This window comes from Oncorhynchus tshawytscha, linkage group LG01 (genome assembly GCF_018296145.1).
Source record: "Oncorhynchus tshawytscha isolate Ot180627B linkage group LG01, Otsh_v2.0, whole genome shotgun sequence".
In the NCBI taxonomy this organism is placed as follows: domain Eukaryota; kingdom Metazoa; phylum Chordata; class Actinopteri; order Salmoniformes; family Salmonidae; genus Oncorhynchus; species Oncorhynchus tshawytscha.
Window position 1 is genome coordinate 3,983,162 of NC_056429.1, and position 22,369 is coordinate 4,005,530.

General features: G+C 41.5%; 1 protein-coding gene across 2 annotated transcripts in view; it reads right to left on the bottom strand.

Moving 5' to 3' along the window:
• Nucleotides 1-20,290, bottom strand: part of smad3b (SMAD family member 3b) — a 35,713-nt gene extending 15,423 nt beyond the window's left edge. Inside the window, exons 1-3 of one of the 2 annotated variants that reach the window (XM_042312730.1) lie at nt 19,868-20,290; nt 16,248-16,441; nt 4,021-4,155 (exon numbers count right to left, since the gene is read on the bottom strand). In XM_042312730.1, the coding sequence (XP_042168664.1) occupies nt 4,021-4,155; nt 16,248-16,441; nt 19,868-20,073 (535 nt within the window). In that variant the 5' untranslated portion in view covers nt 20,074-20,290. Of the gene's footprint in view, nt 1-4,020; nt 4,156-16,247; nt 16,442-17,429; nt 17,549-19,867 lie in introns of those variants that run through there. The other variant, XM_042313213.1, reaches the window with a different exon arrangement.
• Between the last annotated feature and the right edge of the window lie 2,079 nt (nt 20,291-22,369).

The following is a 22,369-nucleotide window of genomic DNA, read 5'->3' on the forward strand; positions in this document are numbered from 1 at the left end:
CTGTCTCATATAACGTTCAACATTCTAAACCTGGATAGTTTTGTCCTGTCTCATATAACGTTACAACATTCTAAACCGGGATAGTTTTGTCCTGTCTCATATAACGTAACAACATTCTAAACCTGGATAGTTTTGTCCTGTCTCATATAACGTAACAACATTCTAAACCGGGATAGTTTTGTCCTGTCTCATATAACGTAACAACATTCTAAACCTGGATAGTTTTGTCCTGTCTCATATAACGTAACAACATTCTAAACCGGGATAGTTTTGTCCTGTCTCATATAACGTAACAACATTCTAAACCTGGATAGTTTTGTCCTGTCTCTCCTTACGTAACAACATTCTAAACCTGGATAGTTTTGTCCTGTCTCTCCTTACGTAACAACATTCTAAACCTGGATAGTTTTGTCCTGTCTCATATAACGTAACAACATTCTAAACCGGGATAGTTTTGTCCTGTCTCATATAACGTAACAACATTCTAAACCGGGATAGTTCTGTCCTGTCTCATATAACGTGACAACATTCTAAACCTGGATAGTTTTGTCCTGTCTCATATAACGTAACAACATTCTAAACCTGGATAGTTTTGTCCTGTCTCATATAACGTAACAACATTCTAAACCTGGATAGTTTTGTCCTGTCTCATATAACGTAACAACATTCTAAACCTGGATAGTTTTGTCCCGTCGCTCCTTACGTAACAACATTCTAAACCGGGATAGTTCTGTCCCGTCTCTCCTTACGTAACAACATTCTAAACCTGGATAGTTCTGTCCCGTCTCTCCTTACGTAACAACATTCTAAACCGGGATAGTTCTGTCCCGTCTCTCCTTACGTAACAACATCTCCTGATGTTCGGCTGTCCTGTCTGAATCGGGATAGTTTTGTCCTGTCTCATATAACGTAACATGGTGTGGGTTGTTCATGCTGTGGGTAAGAGTGGGTCATGTCTGTTACTTGTTCATGGTGTGGGTAAGAGTGGGTCATGTCTGTTATTGTTCATGCTGTGGGTAAGAGTGGGTCATGTCTGTTATTGTTCATGCTGTGGGTAAGAGTGGGTCATGTCTGTTATTGTTCATGCTGTGGGTGTGGGTAAGAGTGGGTCATGTCTGTTATTGTTCATGCTGTGGGTGTGGGTAAGAGTGGGTCATGTCTGTTATTGTTCCTGCTGTGGGTAAGAGTGAGTCATGTCTGTTATTGTTCATGCTGTGGGTAAGAGTGGGTCATGTCTGTTATTGTTCATGCTCTGGGTAAGAGTGGGTCATGTCTGTTATTGTTCATGCTGTGGGTAAGAGTGGGTCATGTCTGTTATTGTTCATGCTGTGGGTGTGGGTAAGAGTGGGTCATGTCTGTTATTGTTCCTGCTGTGGGTAAGAGTGGTCATGTCTGTTATTGTTCATGCTGTGGGTAAGAGTGGGTCATGTCTGTTATTGTTCATGCTGTGGGTAAGAGTGGGTCATGTCTGTTATTGTTCATGCTGTGGGTAAGAGTGGGTCATGTCTGTTATTGTTCCTGCTGTGGGTGTGGGTAAGAGTGGGTCATGTCTGTTATTGTTCATGCTGTGGGTGTGGGTAAGAGTGGGTCATGTCTGTTATTGTTCATGCTGTGGGTGTGGGTAAGAGTGGGTCATGTCTGTTATTGTTCCTGCTGTGGGTGGGGTAAGAGTGGGTCATGTCTGTTATTCATCCTGCTGTGGGTAAGAGTGGGTCATGTCTGTTATTGTTCATGCTGTGGGTAAGAGTGGGTCATGTCTGTTATTGTTCATGCTGTGGGTAAGAGTGGGTCATGTCTGTTATTGTTCATGCTGTGGGTAAGAGTGGGTCATGTCTGTTATTGTTCATGCTGTGGGTAAGAGTGGGTCATGTCTGTTATTGTTCATGCTGTGGGTGTGGGTAAGAGTGGGTCATGTCTGTTATTGTTCATGCTGTGGGTGTGGGTCATGTCTGTTGTTGTTCATGCTGTGGGTGTGGGTAAGAGTGGGTCATGTCTGTTATTGTTCATGCTGTGGGTGTGGGTAAGAGTGGGTCATGTCTGTTATTGTTCATGCTGTGGGTAAGAGTGGGTCATGTCTGTTATTGTTCATGCTGTGGGTAAGAGTGAGTCATGTCTGTTATTGTTCCTGCTGTGGGTGTGGGTAAGAGTGGGTCATGTCTGTTATTGTTCATGCTGTGGGTAAGAGTGGGTCATGTCTGTTATTGTTCATGCTGTGGGTAAGAGTGAGTCATGTCTGTTATTGTTCATGCTGTGGGTGTGGGTAAGAGTGGGTCATGTCTGTTATTGTTCATGCTGTGGGTGTGGGTAAGAGTGGGTCATGTCTGTTATTGTTCATGCTGTGGGTAAGAGTGGGTCATGTCTGTTATTGTTCATGCTGTGGGTGTGGGTAAGAGTGGGTCATGTCTGTTATTGTTCATGCTGTGGGTGTGGGTAAGAGTGGGTCATGTCTGTTATTGTTCCTGCTGTGGGTAAGAGTGGGTCATGTCTGTTATTGTTCATGCTGTGGGTAAGAGTGGGTCATGTCTGTTATTGTTCATGCTGTGGGTGTGGGTAAGAGTGGGTCATGTCTGTTATTGTTCATGCTGTGGGTGTGGGTAAGAGTGGGTCATGTCTGTTATTGTTCCTGTTGTGGGTAAGAGTGGGTCATGTCTGTTATTGTTCATGCTGTGGGTAAGAGTGGGTCATGTCTGTTATTGTTCATGCTGTGGGTGTGGGTAAGAGTGGGTCATGTCTGTTATTGTTCATGCTGTGGGTGTGGGTAGAGTGGGTCATGTCTGTTATTGTTCCTGCTGTGGGTAAGAGTGGGTCATGTCTGTTATTGTTCATGCTGTGGGTGTGGGTAAGAGTGGGTCATGTCTGTTATTGTTCATGCTGTGGGTAAGAGTGGGTCATGTCTGTTATTGTTCATGCTGTGGGTGTGGGTAAGAGTGGGTCATGTCTGTTATTGTTCATGCTGTGGGTGTGGGTAAGAGTGGGTCATGTCTGTTATTGTTCATGCTGTGGGTAAGAGTGGGTCATGTCTGTTATTGTTCATGCTGTGGGTGTGGGTAAGAGTGAGTCATGTCTGTTATTGTTCATGCTGTGGGTAAGAGTGGGTCATGTCTGTTATTGTTCCTGTGTGGGTAAGAGTGGGTCATGTCTGTTATTGTTCATGCTGTGGGTGTGGGTAAGAGTGGGTCATGTCTGTTATTGTTCATGCTGTGGGTAAGAGTGGGTCATGTCTGTTACTGGTTCCTGCTGTGGGTAAGAGTGGGTCATGTCTGTTATTGTTCATGCTGTGGGTGTGGGTAAGAGTGGGTCATGTCTGTTATTGTTCATGCTGTGGGTGTGGGTAAGAGTGGGTCATGTCTGTTATTGTTCATGCTGTGGGTAAGAGTGAGTCATGTCTGTTATTGTTCATGCTGTGGGTAAGAGTGGGTCATGTCTGTTATTGTTCATGCTGTGGGTGTGGGTAAGAGTGGGTCATGTCTGTTATTGTTCATGCTGTGGGTGTGGGTAAGAGTGGGTCATGTCTGTTATTGTTCATGCTGTGGGTAAGAGTGGGTCATGTCTGTTATTGTTCATGCTGTGGGTAAGAGTGGGTCATGTCTGTTATTGTTCATGCTGTGGGTAAGAGTGGGTCATGTCTGTTATTGTTCATGCTGTGGGTGTGGGTAAGAGTGGGTCATGTCTGTTATTGTTCATGCTGTGGGTGTGGGTAAGAGTGGGTCATGTCTGTTATTGTTCCTGCTGTGGGTGTGGGTAAGAGTGGGTCATGTCTGTTATTGTTCATGCTGTGGGTAAGAGTGGGTCATGTCTGTTATTGTTCATGCTGTGGGTGTGGGTAAGAGTGGGTCATGTCTGTTATTGTTCCTGCTGTGGGTAAGAGTGGGTCATGTCTGTTATTGTTCATGCTGTGGGTGTGGGTAAGAGTGGGTCATGTCTGTTACTGGTCCCAGGATGTTTCCTGGAATTAAAAATGGTGGACGAGCAACCAGGCCAGCACAGTATAGCTCGGCCCGGCTCAGTTATGTGACTCACCTGGGATGTAGTTGCTCTGTGGCTCGATGCCGGCGGGGAAGATGGTGTTCTCAGGGATAGAATGGCTGTAGTCGTCTAAAATAGGACAATCTGTAGGGATTTCTGTATGTCTAGGAACCAGGACAGGAGGGAGGACTGAACAGGACAGAGAGACATTGTTATAACACTGTACACAGCCAACGATATAACATTTGTAATGTCTTTATTCTTTTGAAACTTTTGAGTGTAATGTTTACTGTAAATTTCGTATTATCTACTTCACTTGCTTTGGCAATATAAACATGTTTCCTATGCCAATAAAGACCTTGAATTGAAGTGGGGACAGACAGACAGACAGACAGACAGACAGACAGACAGACAGACAGACAGACAGACATTTTTCAACTTGTTTTTACAAAAAAATCATTTAGGGTTCTTTAATAAACAAGGGCATATCCAGGATACTACCCTCCACAACATAACCTTCACTATGTCACCAGGACATAAAGGATACTACCCTCTACAACACTATGTCACCAGGACATAGACAGGATACTACCCTCTACAACACTATGTCACCAGGACATAGACAGGATGCTACCCTCTACAACACTATGTCACCAGGACATATACAGGATACTACCCTCCACAACACTATGTCACCAGGACACATACAGGATACTACCCTCTACAACATAACCTTCACTATGTCACCAGGACATATACAGGATACTACCCTCTACAACATAACCTTCACTATGTCACCAGGACATATCCAGGATACTACCCTCCACAACACTATGTCACCAGGACATATACAGGATACTACCCTCTACAACACTATGTCACCAGGACATATACATGATACTACCCTCTACAACACTATGTCACCAGGACATAGACAGTATACTACCCTCTACAACACTATGTCACCAGGAGATATACGGGATACTACCCTCTACAACACTATGTCACCAGGACATATACAGGATACTACCCTCTACAACACTATGTCACCAGGACATATACAGGATACTACCCTAAACAACATAACCTTCACTATGTCACCAGGACATATACAGGATACTACCCTCTACAACACTATGTCACCAGGACATATAGAGGATACTACCCTCTACAACACTATGTCACCAGGACATATCCAGGATACTACCCTACACAACACTATGTCACCAGGACATATACAGGATACTACCCTCTACAACACTATGTCACCAGGACATATACAGGATACTACCCTCTACAACATAACCTTCACTATGTCACCAGGACATATACAGGATACTACCCTCTACAACATAACCTTCACTATGTCACCAGGACATATACAGGATACTACCCTCTACAACATAACCTTCACTATGTCACCAGGACATATCCAGGATACTACCCTCCACAACACTATGTCACCAGGACATATACAGGATACTACCCTCCACAACACTATGTCACCAGGACATATCCAGGATACTACCCTCCACAACACTATGTCACCAGGACATATACATGATACTACCCTCCACAACATAACCTTCACTATGTCACCAGGACATATACAGGATACTACCCTCTACAACATAACCTTCACTATGTCACCAGGACATATACAGGATACTACCCTCTACAACACTATGTCACCAGGACATATACAGGATACTACCCTCTACAACACTATGTCACCAGGACATATACAGGATACTACCCTCTACAACACTATGTCACCAGGACATATACAGGATACTACCCTCTACAACACTATGTCACCAGGACATATACAGGATACTACCCTCTACAACACTATGTCACCAGGACATAGACAGGATGCTACCCTCTACAACACTATGTCACCAGGACATACACAGGATACTACCCTCTACAACACTATGTCACCAGGACATAGACAGGATACTACCCTCTACAACACTATGTCACCAGGACATATACAGGATACTACCCTCTACAACACTATGTCACCAGGACATATACAGGATACCCCCTCCACAACATAACCTTCACTATGTCACCAGGACATATACAGGATACTACCCTCTACAACATAACCTTCACTATGTCACCAGGACATAGACAGGATACTACCCTCCACAACACTATGTCACCAGGACATATACAGGATACTACCCTCTACAACATAACCTTCACTATGTCACCAGGACATAGACAGGATACTACCCTCTACAACACTATGTCACCAGGACATATACAGGATACTACCCTCTACAACACTATGTCACCAGGACATATACAGGATACTACCCTCTACAACACTATGTCACCAGGACATATACAGGATACTACCCTCTACAACACTATGTCACCAGGACATATACAGGATACTACCCTCTACAACACTATGTCACCAGGACATATACAGGATACTACTCTCTACAACACTATGTCACCAGGACACATACAGGATACTACCCTCTACAACATAACCTTCACTATATCACCAGGACATAGACAGGATACTACCCTCTACAACACTATGTCACCAGGACATATACAGGATACTACCCTCTACAACACTATGTCACCAGGACATATACAGGATACTACCCTCTACAACACTATGTCACCAGGACATATACAGGATACTACCCTCTACAACACTATGTCACCAGGACATATACAGGATACTACCCTCTACAACACTATGTCACCAGGACATATACAGGATACTGTCCTCCACAACACTATGTCACCAGGACATATACAGGATACTACCCTCTACAACATAACCTTCACTATGTCACCAGGACATATACAGGATACTGTCCTCCACAACACTATGTCACCAGGACATAGACAGGATACTACCCTCTACAACATAACCTTCACTATGTCACCAGGACATAGACAGGATACTACCCTCTACAACACTATGTCACCAGGACATATACAGGATACTACCCTCTACAACACTATGTCACCAGGACATATACAGGATACTACCCTCTACAACACTATGTGACCAGGACATATACAGGATACTGTCCTCCACAACATAACCTTCACTACCTTCACTATGTCACCAGGACATATACAGGATACTACCCTCTACAACACTATGTCACCAGGACATATACAGGATACTACCCTCTACAACACTATGTCACCAGGACATATACAGGATACTACCCTCTACAACACTATGTCACCAGGACATATACAGGATACTACCCTCTACAACACTATGTCACCAGGACATAGACAGGATACTACCCTCTACAACATAACCTTCACTATGTCACCAGGACATATACAGGATACTACCCTCTACAACACTATGTCACCAGGACATAGACAGGATACTACCCTCTACAACACTATGTCACCAGGACATAGACAGGATACTACCCTCTACAACACTATGTCACCAGGACATAGACAGGATACTACCCTCTACAACACTATGTCACCAGGACATAGACAGGATACTACCCTCTACAACACTATGTCACCAGGACATATACAGGATACTACCCTCTACAACACTATGTCACCAGGACATAGACAGGATACTACCCTCTACAACACTATGTCACCAGGACATATACAGGATACTACCCTCTACAACACTATGTCACCAGGACATAGACAGGATACTACCCTCTACAACACTATGTCACCAGGACATATACAGGATACTACCCTCTACAACACTATGTCACCAGGACATATACAGGATACTACCCTCTACAACACTATGTCACCAGGACATATACAGGATACTACCCTCTACAACACTATGTCACCAGGACATATACAGGATACTACCCTCTACAACACTATGTCACCAGGACATAGACAGGATACTACCCTCTACAACACTATGTCACCAGGTCATATACAGGATACTACCCTCTACAACACTATGTCACCAGGACATAGACAGGATACTACCCTCTACAACACTATGTCACCAGGACATAGACAGGATACTACCCTCTACAACACTATGTCACCAGGACATATACAGGATACTACCCTCCACAACATAACCTTCACTATGTCACCAGGACATATACAGGATACTACCCTCTACAACACTATGTCACCAGGACATAGACAGGATAATACCCTCTACAACACTATGTCACCAGGACATATACAGGATACTACCCTCTACAACACTATGTCACCAGGACATATACAGGATACTACCCTCTACAACACTATGTCACCAGGACATATACAGGATACTACCCTCTACAACACTATGTCACCAGGACATATACAGGATAATACCCTCTACAACACTATGTCACCAGGACATATACAGGATACTACCCTCTACAACACTATGTCACCAGGACATATACAGGATACTACCCTCTACAACACTATGTCACCAGGACATAGACAGGATACTACCCTCTACAACACTATGTCACCAGGACATATACAGGATACTACCCTCTACAACACTATGTCACCAGGACATAGACAGGATACTACCCTCTACAACATAACCTTCACTCCAAATCAAAACTCCAAACCTACCAGCTGATTTTGGAAAGAATTACCTGGAAGGATTCAGACTTCCAAAGATTCTGTAACCATGCAAAGATTCTGTAACCATGCAAAGATTCTGTAACCATGTAAAGATTATTTAACCATGTAAAGATTCTGTAACCATGTAAAGATTCTGTAACCATGTAAAGATTCTGTAACCATGTAAAGATTCTGTAACCATGTAAAGATTCTGTAACCATGTAAAGATTCTGTAACCATGTAAAGATTATTTAACCATGTAAAGATTCTGTAACCATGTAAAGATTATTTAACCATGTAAAGATTCTGTAACCATGTAAAGATTCTGTAACCATGTAAAGATTCTGTAACCATGTAAAGATTATTTAACCATGTAAAGATTCTGTAACCATGTAAAGATTCTGTAACCATGTAAAGATTCTGTAACCATGTAAAGATTCTGTAACCATGTAAAGATTCTGTAACCATGTAAAGATTCTGTAACCATGTAAAGATTCTGTAACCATGTAAAGATTCTGTAACCATGTAAAGATTCTTTAACCATGTAAAGATTCTGTAACCATGTAAAGATTCTGTAACCATGTAAAGATTCGGTAACCATGTAAAGATTCTGTAACCATGTAAAGATTCTTATACCATGTAAAGATTCTGTAACCATGTAAAGATTCTGTAACCATGTAAAGATTCTTTAACCATGTAAAGATTCTGTAACCATGTAAAGATTCTGTAACCATGTAAAGATTCTGTAACCATGTAAAGATTCTGTAACCATGTAAAGATTCTGTAACCATGTAAAGATTCTGTAACCATGTAAAGATTCTGTAACCATGTAAAGATTCTTTAACCATGTAAAGATTCTGTAACCATGTAAAGATTCTGTAACCATGTAAAGATTCTGTAACCATGTAAAGATTCTGTAACCATGTAAAGATTCTGTAACCATGTAAAGATTCGGTAACCATGTAAAGATTCTGTAACCATGTAAAGATTCTGTAACCATGTAAAGATTCTTATACCATGTAAAGATTCTGTAACCATGTAAAGATTCTGTAACCATGTAAAGATTCTGTAACCATGTAAAGATTCTGTAACCATGTAAAGATTCTGTAACCATGTAAAGATTCTGTAACCATGTAAAGATTCTGTAACCATGTAAAGATTCGGTAACCATGTAAAGATTCTGTAACCATGTAAAGATTCTGTAACCATGTAAAGATTCTTATACCATGTAAAGATTCTGTAACCATGTAAAGATTCTGTAACCATGTAAAGAACCATGTTTCTGTAACCATGTAAAGATTCTGTAACCATGTAAAGATTATTTAACCATGTAAAGATTCTGTAACCATGCAAAGATTCTGTAACCATGTAAAGATTATTTAACCATGTAAAGATTCTGTAACCATGTAAAGATTCTGTAACCATGTAAAGATTCTGTAACCATGTAAAGATTCTGTAACCATGTAAAGATTCTGTAACCATGTAAAGATTCTGTAACCATGTAAAGATTCTGTAACCATGTAAAGATTCTTATACCCTGTATAGGACTGTATAGCAAATGCTCTGCTAACCAACGACTGGAAAAAGAAGCATAACAGAAACCTGGAAACACCATCCAACCTGGAACTGAGTGAGTAATGTTTAGTCTGAAGCTACTTTTAGAAAGCCAAGGAGAGAAATAAATTACAATAATCTATTTTACTTTATAAGGACTGAATGCTAAGTTAAGGCTACCAAGCTTGCTAGGACAGAACATATCTGACTGCAATTTCAATTAGCACTGAGGTGTGAAGTGAGAGGAACAGTAATGGTACAGGGCAACGGCAAAACAGTTTCAGCTGGACTTTCACAGAAATCAAAAGAGGGAGCGGAGCAGGAGAAGCAAACTAGAACGTTATCTGGCCCTAAACAGAGAGGACACAGTGGCAGAATACCTGACCACTGTGACTGACCCTAAACAGAGAGTACACAGCGGCAGAATACCTGACCACTGTGACTGACCCTACACAGACCTGACCACTGTGACTGTACACAGTGGCAGAATACCTGACCACTGTGACTGACCCTAAACAGAGAGTACACAGCGGCAGAATACCTGACCACTGTGACTGACCCTAAACTTAAGCTTTGACTATGTACAGACTTAGGCAAACCTTCTTTCAAGAGAAGACATATCTATTAACTCCATATCTACTGGGTGAAATTCCACAGTGTGCCATCACAGCAGTAAGATTTGTGACCTTGTTGCCACAAGAAAAGGTCAACCAGTGAAGAACAAACACCATTGTAAATACAACCCATATTTATGTTTATTTATTTTCCCTTTTGTACTTTACCTATCTGCACATCATTACAACACTGTATATAGACATCATATGACATTTGTAATGTCTTTATTATTTTGGAACTTTTGTGAGTGCAATGTTTAGTGTTAATTTTTATTGTTTATTTCCCTTTTGTATAATAATGTTTACTGTTAATTTTTTGTTGTTGTTGGTATTTCCTCAATTGGTATTTCCTCTCTCCGAGCATGATTTCCAAAATGCATTCGAGCAGGTCTGAGAGGAGAAACGTCTAAACCTTCTCCTCCAATAGGAGGCGAGGAGACGGGATGCAAGGAATGAAGAAAGATGACAAAGTAGGCAACCAGTGCGATGCAAAAAACCTTTAGTTAACTATATGGCTGTAATAATATATAGTAGAATAGATATAGAAAGGAGTAGATCAGCGTAAGATATGAAGGAAAGAGACAGTGACTATTAGAACACACCAGAGTATCATAGTACTGTAGTAGTACCATAGTCCTGTAGTAGTACCATAGTCCTGTAGTAGTATCATAGTCCTGTAGTAGTATCATAGTCCTGTAGTAGTATCATAGTACTGTAGTAGTACCATAGTCCTGTAGTAGTATCATAGTCCTGTAGTAGTACCATAGTACTGTAGTAGTATCATAGTACTGTAGTAGTACCATAGTCCTGTAGTAGTATCATAGTCCTGTAGTAGTACCATAGTACTGTAGTAGTACCATAGTACTGTAGTAGTATCATAGTACTGTAGTAGTACCATAGTCCTGTAGTAGTACCATAGTACTGTAGTAGTATCATAGTACTGTAGTAGTACCATAGTCCTGTAGTAGTATCATAGTCCTGTAGTAGTATCATAGTACTGTAGTAGTACTGTAGTAGTATCATAGTACTGTAGTAGTATCAAAGTCCTGTAGTAGTACTGTAGTAGTATCATAGTACTGTAGTAGTATCATAGTCCTGTAGTGGTACCATAGTACTGTACTAGTATCATAGTACTGTAGTACTATCATAGTCCTGTAGTAGTACCATAGTCCTGTAGTATTATCATAGTCCTGTAGTAGTATCATAGTCCTGTAGTAGTATCATAGTCCTGTAGTAGTACTGTAGTAGTACCATAGTACTGTAGTAGTATCATAGTCCTGTAGTAGTATCATAGTACTGTAGTAGTATCATAGTCCTGTAGTAGTATCATAGTACTGTAGTAGTACCATAGTCCTGTAGTAGTACCATAGTCCTGTAGTAGTATCATAGTCCTGTAGTAGTACCATAGTACTGTAGTAGTACCATAGTACTGTAGTAGTATCATAGTCCTGTAGTAGTATCATAGTACTGTAGTAGTACCATAGTCCTGTAGTAGTACCATAGTACTGTAGTAGTAACATAGTACTGTAGTAGTATCATAGTCCTGTAGTAGTACCATAGTCATGTAGTAGTATCATAGTACTGTAGTAGTACCATAGTCCTGTAGTAGTACCATAGTCCTGTAGTAGTATCATAGTCCTGTAGTAGTACCATAGTACTGTAGTACTATCATAGTCCTGTAGTAGTACCATAGTACTGTAGTAGTATCATAGTCCTGTAGTAGTATCATATAGTACTGTAGTAGTATCATAGTACTGTAGTAGTACCATAGTCCTGTAGTAGTACCATAGTCCTGTAGTAGTATCATAGTCCTGTAGTAGTATCATATAGTACTGTAGTAGTATCATAGTCCTGTAGTAGTATCATAGTCCTGTAGTAGTATCATAGTACTGTAGTAGTACTGTAGTAGTATCATAGTACTGTAGTAGTATCAAAGTCCTGTAGTAGTACTGTAGTAGTATCATAGTACTGTAGTAGTATCATAGTACTGTAGTAGTACTGTAGTAGTACCATAGTCCTGTAGTAGTATCATAGTCCTGTAGTAGTATCATATTACTGTAGTAGTACTGTAGTAGTACCATAGTCCTGTAGTAGTATTATAGTCCTGTAGTAGTATCATAGTACTGTAGTAGTACTGTAGTAGTATCATAGTACTGTAGTAGTATCAAAGTCCTGTAGTAGTACTGTAGTAGTATCATAGTACTGTAGTAGTATCATAGTCCTGTAGTGGTACCATAGAACTGTAGTAGTATCATAGTACTGTAGTAGTATCATAGTCCTGTAGTAGTACTGTAGTAGTACCATAGTCCTGTAGTAGTATCATAGTCCTGTAGTAGTATCATAGTCCTGTAGTAGTATCATAGTACTGTAGTAGTACCATAGTCCTGTAGTAGTACCATAGTCCTGTAGTAGTATCATAGTCCTGTAGTAGTACCATAGTCCTGTAGTAGTACCATAGTCCTGTAGTAGTACCATAGTACTGTAGTAGTACTGTAGTAGTATCATAGTAATGTAGTAGTATCAAAGTCCTGTAGTAGTACTGTAGAGGTATCATAGTACTGTAGTAGTATCATAGTCCTGTAGTGGTACCATAGTACTGTAGTACTATCATAGTCCTGTAGTAGTACCATTGTACTGTAGTAGTATCATAGTACTGTAGTAGTACCATAGTTCTGTAGTAGTACCATAGTCCTGTAGTAGTATCATAGTCCTGTAGTAGTACCATAGTCCTGTAGTAGTATCATAGTACTGTAGTAGTACCATAGTCCTGTAGTAGTATCATAGTCCTGTAATAGTATCATATAGTACTGTAGTAGTACCATAGTCCTGTAGTAGTATCATAGTCCTGTAGTAGTATCATAGTCCTGTAGTCGTACTGTAGTAGTACCATAGTACTGTAGTAGTATCATAGTCCTGTAGTAGTATCATAGTCCTGTAGTAGTACCATAGTACTGTAGTAGTATCATAGTACTGGAGTAGTATCATAGTCCTGTAGTAGTATCATAGTCCTGTAGTAGTACCATAGTACTGTAGTAGTACCATAGCCCTGTAGTAGTATCATAGTACTGTAGTAGTACCATAGTCCTGTAGTAGTACCACAGTCCTGTAGTAGTATCATAGTCCTGTAGTAGTATCATACACTACTGTAGTAGTATCATAGTACTGTAGTAGTACCATAGTCCTGTAGTAGTACCACAGTCCTGTAGTAGTATCATAGTCCTGTAGTAGTATCATACACTACTGTAGTAGTATCATAGTACTGTAGTAGTACCATAGTTCCTAAGTAGTATCATAGTCCTGTAGTAGTACCATAGTACTGTAGTAGTATCATAGTACTGTAGTAGTACCATAGTCCTGTAGTAGTATCATAGTCCTGTAGTAGTACCATAGTACTGTAGTAGTAGCATAGTACTGTAGTAGTACCATAGTCCTCTAGTAGTATCATAGTCCTGTAGTAGTATCATAGTCCTGTAGTAGTATCATAGTCCTGTAGTAGTACCATAGTCCTATAGTAATACCATAGTTATGTAGTAGTATCATAGTACTGTAGTAGTACTGTAGTAGTATCATAGAACTGTAGTAGTATCAAAGTCCTGTAGTAGTACTGTAGTAGTACCATAGTACTATAGTAGTATCATAGTACTGTAGTAGCATCATAGTAAAGAGAGAGATGTAGTAGTACCATAGTTCTGTAGTAGTACCATAGTACTGTAGTAGTACTGTAGTAGTACCATAGTACTGTAGTAGTATCATAGTACTGTAGTAGTATCATAGTAAAGAGAGAGATGTTGTAGTACCATAGTACTGTAGTAGTACTGTAGTAGTACCATAGTACTGTAGTAGTACCATAGTACAGAGAGAGATGTAGTAGTAACATAGTCCTGTAGTAGTACCATAGTCCTGTAGTAGTATCATAGTACTGTAGTAGTACCATAGTCCTGTAGTAGTACCATAGTCCTGTAGTAGTATCATAGTCCTGTAGTAGTACCATAGTACTGTAGTAGTATCATAGTACTGTAGTAGTATCATAGTAAAGAGAGAGATGTAGTAGTACCATAGTACTGTAGTAGTACCATAGTACTGTAGTAGTATCATAGTCCTGTAGTAGTATCATAGTACTGTAGTAGTATCATAGTCCTGTAGTAGTACCATAGTACTGTAGTAGTATCATAGTACTGTAGTAGTACCATAGTCCTGTAGTAGTACCATAGTACTGTAGTAGTAACATAGTACTGTAGTAGTATCATAGTCCTGTAGTAGTACCATAGTCCTGTAGTAGTATCATAGTACTGTAGTAGTACCATAGTCCTGTAGTAGTACCATAGTCCTGTTGTAGTATCATAGTCCTGTAGTAGTATCTTATAGTACTGTAGTAGTACCATAGTCCTGAAGTAGTATCATAGTCCTGTAGTAGTACCATAGTACTGTAGTAGTATCATAGTACTGTAGTAGTACCATAGTCCTGTAGTAGTATCATAGTCCTGTAGTAGTACCATAGTACTGTAGTAGTACCATAGTACTGTAGTAGTATCATAGTCCTGTAGTAGTACCATAGTCCTATAGTAATACCATAGTTATGTAGTAGTATCAGAGTACTGTAGTAGTACTGTAGTAGTATCAAAGTCCTGTAGTAGTACTGTAGTAGTACCATAGTACTGTAGTAGTATCATAGTACTGTAGTAGTACCATAGTCCTGTAGTAGTATCATAGTCCTGTAGTAGTACCATAGTACTGTAGTAGTACCATAGTACTGTAGTAGTATCATAGTCCTGTAGTAGTATCATAGTCCTGTAGTAGTACCATAGTCCTATAGTAATACCATAGTTATGTAGTAGTATCAGAGTACTGTAGTAGTACTGTAGTAGTATCAAAGTCCTGTAGTAGTACTGTAGTAGTACCATAGTACTGTAGTAGTATCATAGTACTGTAGTAGTATCATAGTAAAGAGAGAGATGTAGTAGTACCATAGTTCTGTAGTAGTACCATAGTACTGTAGTAGTACTGTAGTAGTACCATAGTACTGTAGTAGTATCATAGTACTGTAGTAGAGAGAGATGTAGTTGTACCATAGTTCTGTTGTAGTACCATAGTACTGTAGTAGTACTGTAGTAGTACCATAGTACTGTAGTAGTATCATAGTACTGTAGTAGTATCATAGTAAAGAGAGAGATGTTGTAGTACCATAGTTCTGTAATAGTACCATAGTACTGTAGTAGTACTGTAGTAGTACCATAGTACTGTAGTAGTATCATAGTACTGTAGTAGTATCATAGTAAAGAGAGAGATGTAGTAGTACCATAGTTCTGTAGTAGTACCATAGTACTGTAGTAGTACTGTAGTAGTACCATAGTACTGTAGTAGTATCATAGTACTGTAGTAGTATCATAGTAAAGAGAGAGATGTAGTAGTACCATAGTTCTGTAGTAGTACCATAGTACTGTAGTAGTACTGTAGTAGTACCATAGTACTGTAGTAGTATCATAGTACTGTAGTAGAGAGAGATGTAGTTGTACCATAGTTCTGTTGTAGTACCATAGTACTCACTTGGTGTCTCGACGCGTTGGTAATGGTAGGGGTTGACACACACCTCGTCCTTCTTGGTGTGGAAGGCGAACTCACACAGCTCTATGGCCCGGAGCTCGTGGGGCGACTGCAGGTCTGGCCAACGCCACAGACGAGAGTAAATGACATGGGGAAGGCCTTTGCGATGGGACACCTGGAGACGACCATCTAGAGACCTGAGGGGTTGGGGGGGGGAAATACTTTTTTTTATTTTTTATTGATTTAACCATTATTTAACTAAAGCAATTCAGTTAAGAACAAATTCTTATTTACAATGACGGCCTACCAGAAGGCAAAAGGCCTCCTGTAGGGACGGGGGCCTGGGATTCAAAATAAAAATAATAATAAATAATATAGGACAAAACACACATCACAACAAGAGAGAATACCCATGCAAGAAATTCTGGTAGCCTAGCTAGTTAGCTAGCTCAAGCCTGTTAGCTTCTTATCTAGCTAGCTCAAGCCTGTTAGCTTCTTATCTAGCTAGCTCAAGCCTGTTAGCTTCTTATCTAGCTAGCTCAAGCCTGTTAGCTTCTTATCTAGCTAGCTCAAGCCTGTTAGCTTCTTATCTAGCTAGCTCAAGCCTGTTAGCTTCTTATCTAGCTAGCTCAAGCCTGTTAGCTTCTTATCCAGCTAGCTCAAGCCTGTTAGCTCAAGCTTGTTAGTTTGTTAGCTCAAGCTTGTTAGCTCAAGCTTGTTAGCTCAAGCTTCTTAGCTTAAGCTTGTTAGCTCAAGGTTGTTATCTTGTTATCTAGCTAGCTCAAACTTGTTAGTTAGCTAGCTCAAGCTTGTTAGCTTGTTTTCTCGTTAGCTTAAGTTTGTTATCTTGTTAGCTCAAGCTTGTTAGTTTATTATCTAGCTAGCTCATGCTTGTTAGCTTGTTAGTTAGCTAGCTCAAGTTTGTTATCTTGTTAGTTTGCTAGCTCACTCTTGTTAGCTTATTATCTAGCTAGCTCATGCTTGTTAGCTTGTTAGTTTAGTTTGTAACCCATGGTTTAAAACTAGGGTTGTCACAACACCAGTATCACGATACCGCAATAGACTACTCACCGAGACACACACACACACACACACACACACACACACACACACACAGCCAAATATACCCACACTTGACTTTCAGACACGCACTACAATATTTACAAAACGCAAAGTTAGACAGACACTCTCTCTTCCCCTCTTCTTTCTCTCCCCATGAGAGGGGAAGGTCTCTTTCTCCAGTCTAAACAGTAGTCCTGTCCTGTGAATGGCTCAGAAGGTACCACCACACAGAAGCCACCCAGCTCTCAGGTCTCAAGACGTGTGTGGACAGGACATTAGGTATTTGTAGAATGTAACAAGACAGGAGGGGACATGACCAGGTTAGATGGTATATCCTGGTACTGACTTAATGCTGACCAGGGTTGGGGTCTCCTCCTTTTCAGTTTATTGCAAAATAATTGAAAATAGTTTTTCAATTATTGAATGAGAATTTGATTTTACTTTAAATTGACCCCCAAAGCTGCTGCTGACTGACATCATGCCATGATGGACAGAATGACAGAGGGGACTTGAAAGGTGCAGGGCAGGCTACCTGGCTCTCTTGGGAGAGGAGCAGGCTACCCGGCTCTCTTGGGAGAGGGGCAGGCTACCTGGCTCTCTTGGGAGAGGGGCAGGCTACCAGGCTCTCTTGGGAGAGGGGCAGGCTACCTGGCTCTCTTGGGAGAGGTGCAGGGCAGGCTACCCGGCTCTCTTGGGAGAAGTGCAGGGCAGGCTACCCAACACTCTTGGGAGAGGTGCAGGGAAGGCTACCCAGCTCGGGAGAGGTGCAGGGCAGGCTACCTGACTCTCTTGGGAGAGGTGCAGGGCAGGCTACCCGGCTCTCTTGGGAGAGGTTTAGGCTACCCGGCTCTCTTGGGAATAGGCTACCCAGCTCTCTTAGGAGAGGAGCAGGGCAGGCTACCAGGCTCTCTTAGGAGAGTGGCAGGCTACCAGGCTCTCTTGGGAGAGGGGCAGGGCAGGCTACCAGACTCTCTTAGGAGAGGGGCAGGCTACCTGGCTCTCTTGGGAGAGGTGCAGAGCAGGCTACCAGACTCTCTTGGGAGAGGGGCAGGCTACCTGGCTCTCTTGGGAGTAGGTGCAGGGCAGGCTACCCAGCTCTCTTGGGAGAGATGCAGAGCAGGCTACCAGGCTCTCTTGGGAGAGGGGCAGGCTACGAGGCTCTCTTGGGAGAGGTGCAGAGCAGGCTACCAGGCTCTCTTGGGAGAGGAGCAGGCTACCTGGCTCTCTTGGGAGAGGTGCAGGGCAGGCTACCCGGCTCTCTTGGGAGGGTGCAGAGCAGGCTACCAGGCTCTCTTGGGAGAGGGCAGGCTACCAGGCTCTCTTGGGAGAGGGCAGGCTACCAGGCTCTCTTAGGAGAGGTGCAGAGCAGGCTACCAGGCTTTCTTGGGAGAGGAGCAGGCTGGAGTGGCTCTCTTGAGAGAGGGGTGCAGGGCAGTCTACTTGCTTTCTTTTTAGAGGGGCAGGGCAGGCTAAAGCAACTCTCTTGGGAGAGGTGCAGGGCAGGCTTATTTACTCTCTTAGAGGGTTACAATGACCCGACTCTCTTGGGAGAGGGTTAGGCTACCCGGCTCTCTTGGGAGAGGGGCAGGGCAGGCTACCCACCTGTCTGCAGCATAGAAAGAAGAAGGGACTGACACAGCATTGATTTGGGTTGCAGTTTGTAGTCAGTCACTACATCACTACAGTACACTACTATTGTTTGGTGGGGTCAAAGAAACCCCTTCCTACTGTAACAGTATAGCTTCTACTCGCCCCAACCTGGGCTCAAACCAGGGACCCTCTACACACACATCACCCTCGAAACATCCTTACCCATCGCTCCACAAAAGCTGTGGCCCTTGCTGAGCAAGGGGAACCACTACTTCAAGGTCTCAGAGCAAGTGACGTCACCGATTGAAACGCTATTTAGCGCGCACCACCGCTAACTAGCTAGCCGTTTCACATCCGTTACATAGGGTTGTCAGATTGTCCCGTTCATAAAGGAGTAGGGTGGTCAGATTGTCCCGTTCATAAAGGAGTAGGGTGGTCAGATTGTCCCGTTCTTAAAGGACTAGGGTTGATCTGAACGTTTTGACCTCAACAACGGCAGTCAAGCACCCAAACTAACTTGCTATCTACTTCCAGACACAAATGACAGGACCCTTCACTCGCCCCAGCAGAGCTGGTCAGGTTGTGTTCATGTTATCCAGTGCTTTGGTGACTAACTGTGCTGCTGGCAACACTTTAAAAACTCATTTTTTTCCCCGACACCGGCTATATTCAACGGGTGTTTTAAGCGTTTGTAAATTCATCAGTTATTCTGGGACACTCAGACAAGAGTTTTCTGAAATCGGAGTAGATAGCCAGAGCGAAATTACGAACGCACCCAAATGCATATGCCAATTTAAGCATACTCATTGTTGATCACATAATGAAATCTTTCATGGTTATAAGGTTAAATAAATTTGTAGCTGGCTTTGCTAGCTAGTTAACTAAATCACAACAGTATAACCAGAAGATAGCCTAGTTAAGTAGCTGGTTAGCTACCTGTCTGAGAGTTACTACAGCGGGGGGTCCTATACCTTGGTATGGTAATGCATTTGGTGTTGATATTCTGGGTCGTGATGGCTTTCTCCAACTCGTCCAGCTGTCCTGTCTTCTTCAATTTCTTTACGAGACTTTTCACTGCCTTTTCACACCATTTCTCCTCTTGTCCATTTATCTGTTCGCCCTTTTTCCAGCCTAAAAGCCTCTTCACAATCGGGAAAGTGAATGGCAGTATAGACATCTTGAGATTGAGGTCAGTAAAAATCCACTCGGTTTTCAGTATTCGGCTATAAAACGTTAATTATGGTCCTCCTGAAATGAACTACAAATAATAATAATAATAATAATAAATAAAACGTTATTTGTTGAAAGGTAGCAGGCTTGAAATGTTGTTGGTTGGATAGCTCAAGGCACTAATCGTTGAATGACAGTCTCTCCTTCTGTGAAGGGCTTTAGATAAAGGGCAGACAGATGAACATCCCCAGTTCTCCGCCCCCGTCTGCCTCTCCTCCCCCGCCTGCCTCTCTGCCCCGTCTGGTTCTCTGCCTTTATAGAGGAAGAATCATTACTTAATTATACAAGCATGTTATACAAGCATGATTTACACATGTAAAATAAAGGTTGAGACAGGGGAATAGCTAGTCAGTTGTCCGACTGAATGTATTGTAACGTCCCTGGGTTTATATGCGCTGATATCGACTCTGCCGCAGGAGCGTGCTTTTGCGGCACAGTCGATAGCGCGCCGGACCTCGGGGCCCAGAAAGTCGAGGGTTCGAGACCTGCTCCCTGCCTGTTTCATCACAGTATTCAACTGAAATGTGTCATTTAACCCTCATTTAACCCAACCCCTCTTAATCAGAGAGGTAGGGGGGCTGCCTTATCGATATATTCGGCGCCCGGATAGTGGGTTAACTTCTATGCTCAAGGGGCAGAATGACAGTTGCACCTGTATACTGAGTTTTATAGTTGCAAACAATATTTGAAAACATGTAATTTATTTTGAGAATAAATTTAACAAAACTTGCAAACAGGTAATGAATGATATGTGAATACATTCAATAAGATTTGCATGCATGCATTTGAGAATAAATGTAAATCATTTACTAATTGCGACTGGTGAATCAAAACTCAAAACTAACTTTGATTTGCAGTTGTAAAAAAAAAAGAAGAATAATCTGTAAACCGGAAGCACAGAAAAACAGGAGCTTTAGTGGACATGGCTTTTTCTACCGACCAAATTTTATTTTTTTACCTTTATTTAACTAGGCAAGTCAGTTAAGAACAAATTCTTATTTTCAATAACAGCTTCGGAACAGTGGGTTCAGGGGCAGAACGACCTTGTCAGCTCGGGGGTTTGAACTTGCAACCTTCCGGTTACTAGTCCAACCAAATATTCTAATCACTAGGCTACCCTGCCGCCCCTTTCACGTTTTATAGGATTCCGGTCTGGAAGCACTGCCTTCTACTGTGTTAAATATGGATACAAAATTTGTTGAAATGAATTGCTAGCTAACTAAATGATATTTACCGAATTTGGAAGCTATACATGAAGGTGTTGGTGAGGAAGATTAAGTAAATAATTAAAACAAGTGTTTCCACATAGCATAACCGCTACAAAGCTAATGCTTTTCAATTGGCATAACATGGCTGGTTATCTAGCTAGAGCCTTCCGGCTAGCCTGTATCTAGTCTCAGTGTAATGTGCTTCAGTGGAGGCTGCTGATGGGAGGAAGGCGCATAATAATGTCTGAAATGGCATCAAATACCATGGAAACCACGTGTTTGATGTATTTGATACCATTCCAATAATTACACTCCAGCCAATACCACGATCCTCTTCTCCCCAATTAAGGTGCCACCAACCTCCTGTGATGGACTTGTCATTTTGTTGAGATTAACATTAGAAAATGATTGTTTGCGATGTGTGTATGTGAGTAACAATGTACAAACAGAATGGACTGGCAGAATATACAGACAGAATGGACTGACAGAATGGTCTGACAGAATGGTCTGACAGAATATACAGACAGAATGTACTGACAGAATATACAGACAGAATATACTGACAGAATGTACTGACAGAATGGTCTGACAGAATATACAGACAGAATATACAGACAGAATGTACTGACAGAATGTACAGACAGAATATACTGACAGAATGTACAGACAGAATATACTGACATAATGTACTGACAGAATGTACAGACAGAATATACTGACAGAATATACTGACAGAATATACAGACAGAATATACAGACAGAATGTACAGACAGAATATACTGACAGAATGTACAGACAGAATATACAGACAGAATATACAGACAGAATATACAGACAGAATATACAGACAGAATGTACTGACAGAATATACAGACAGACTATACAGACAGAATGTACAGACAGAATATACTGACAGAATATACTGACAGAATGTACAGACAGAATATACTGACATAATGTACTGACAGAATGGAATGACAGAATAAACTGACAGAATATACTGACAGAATATACAGACAGAATATACAGACAGA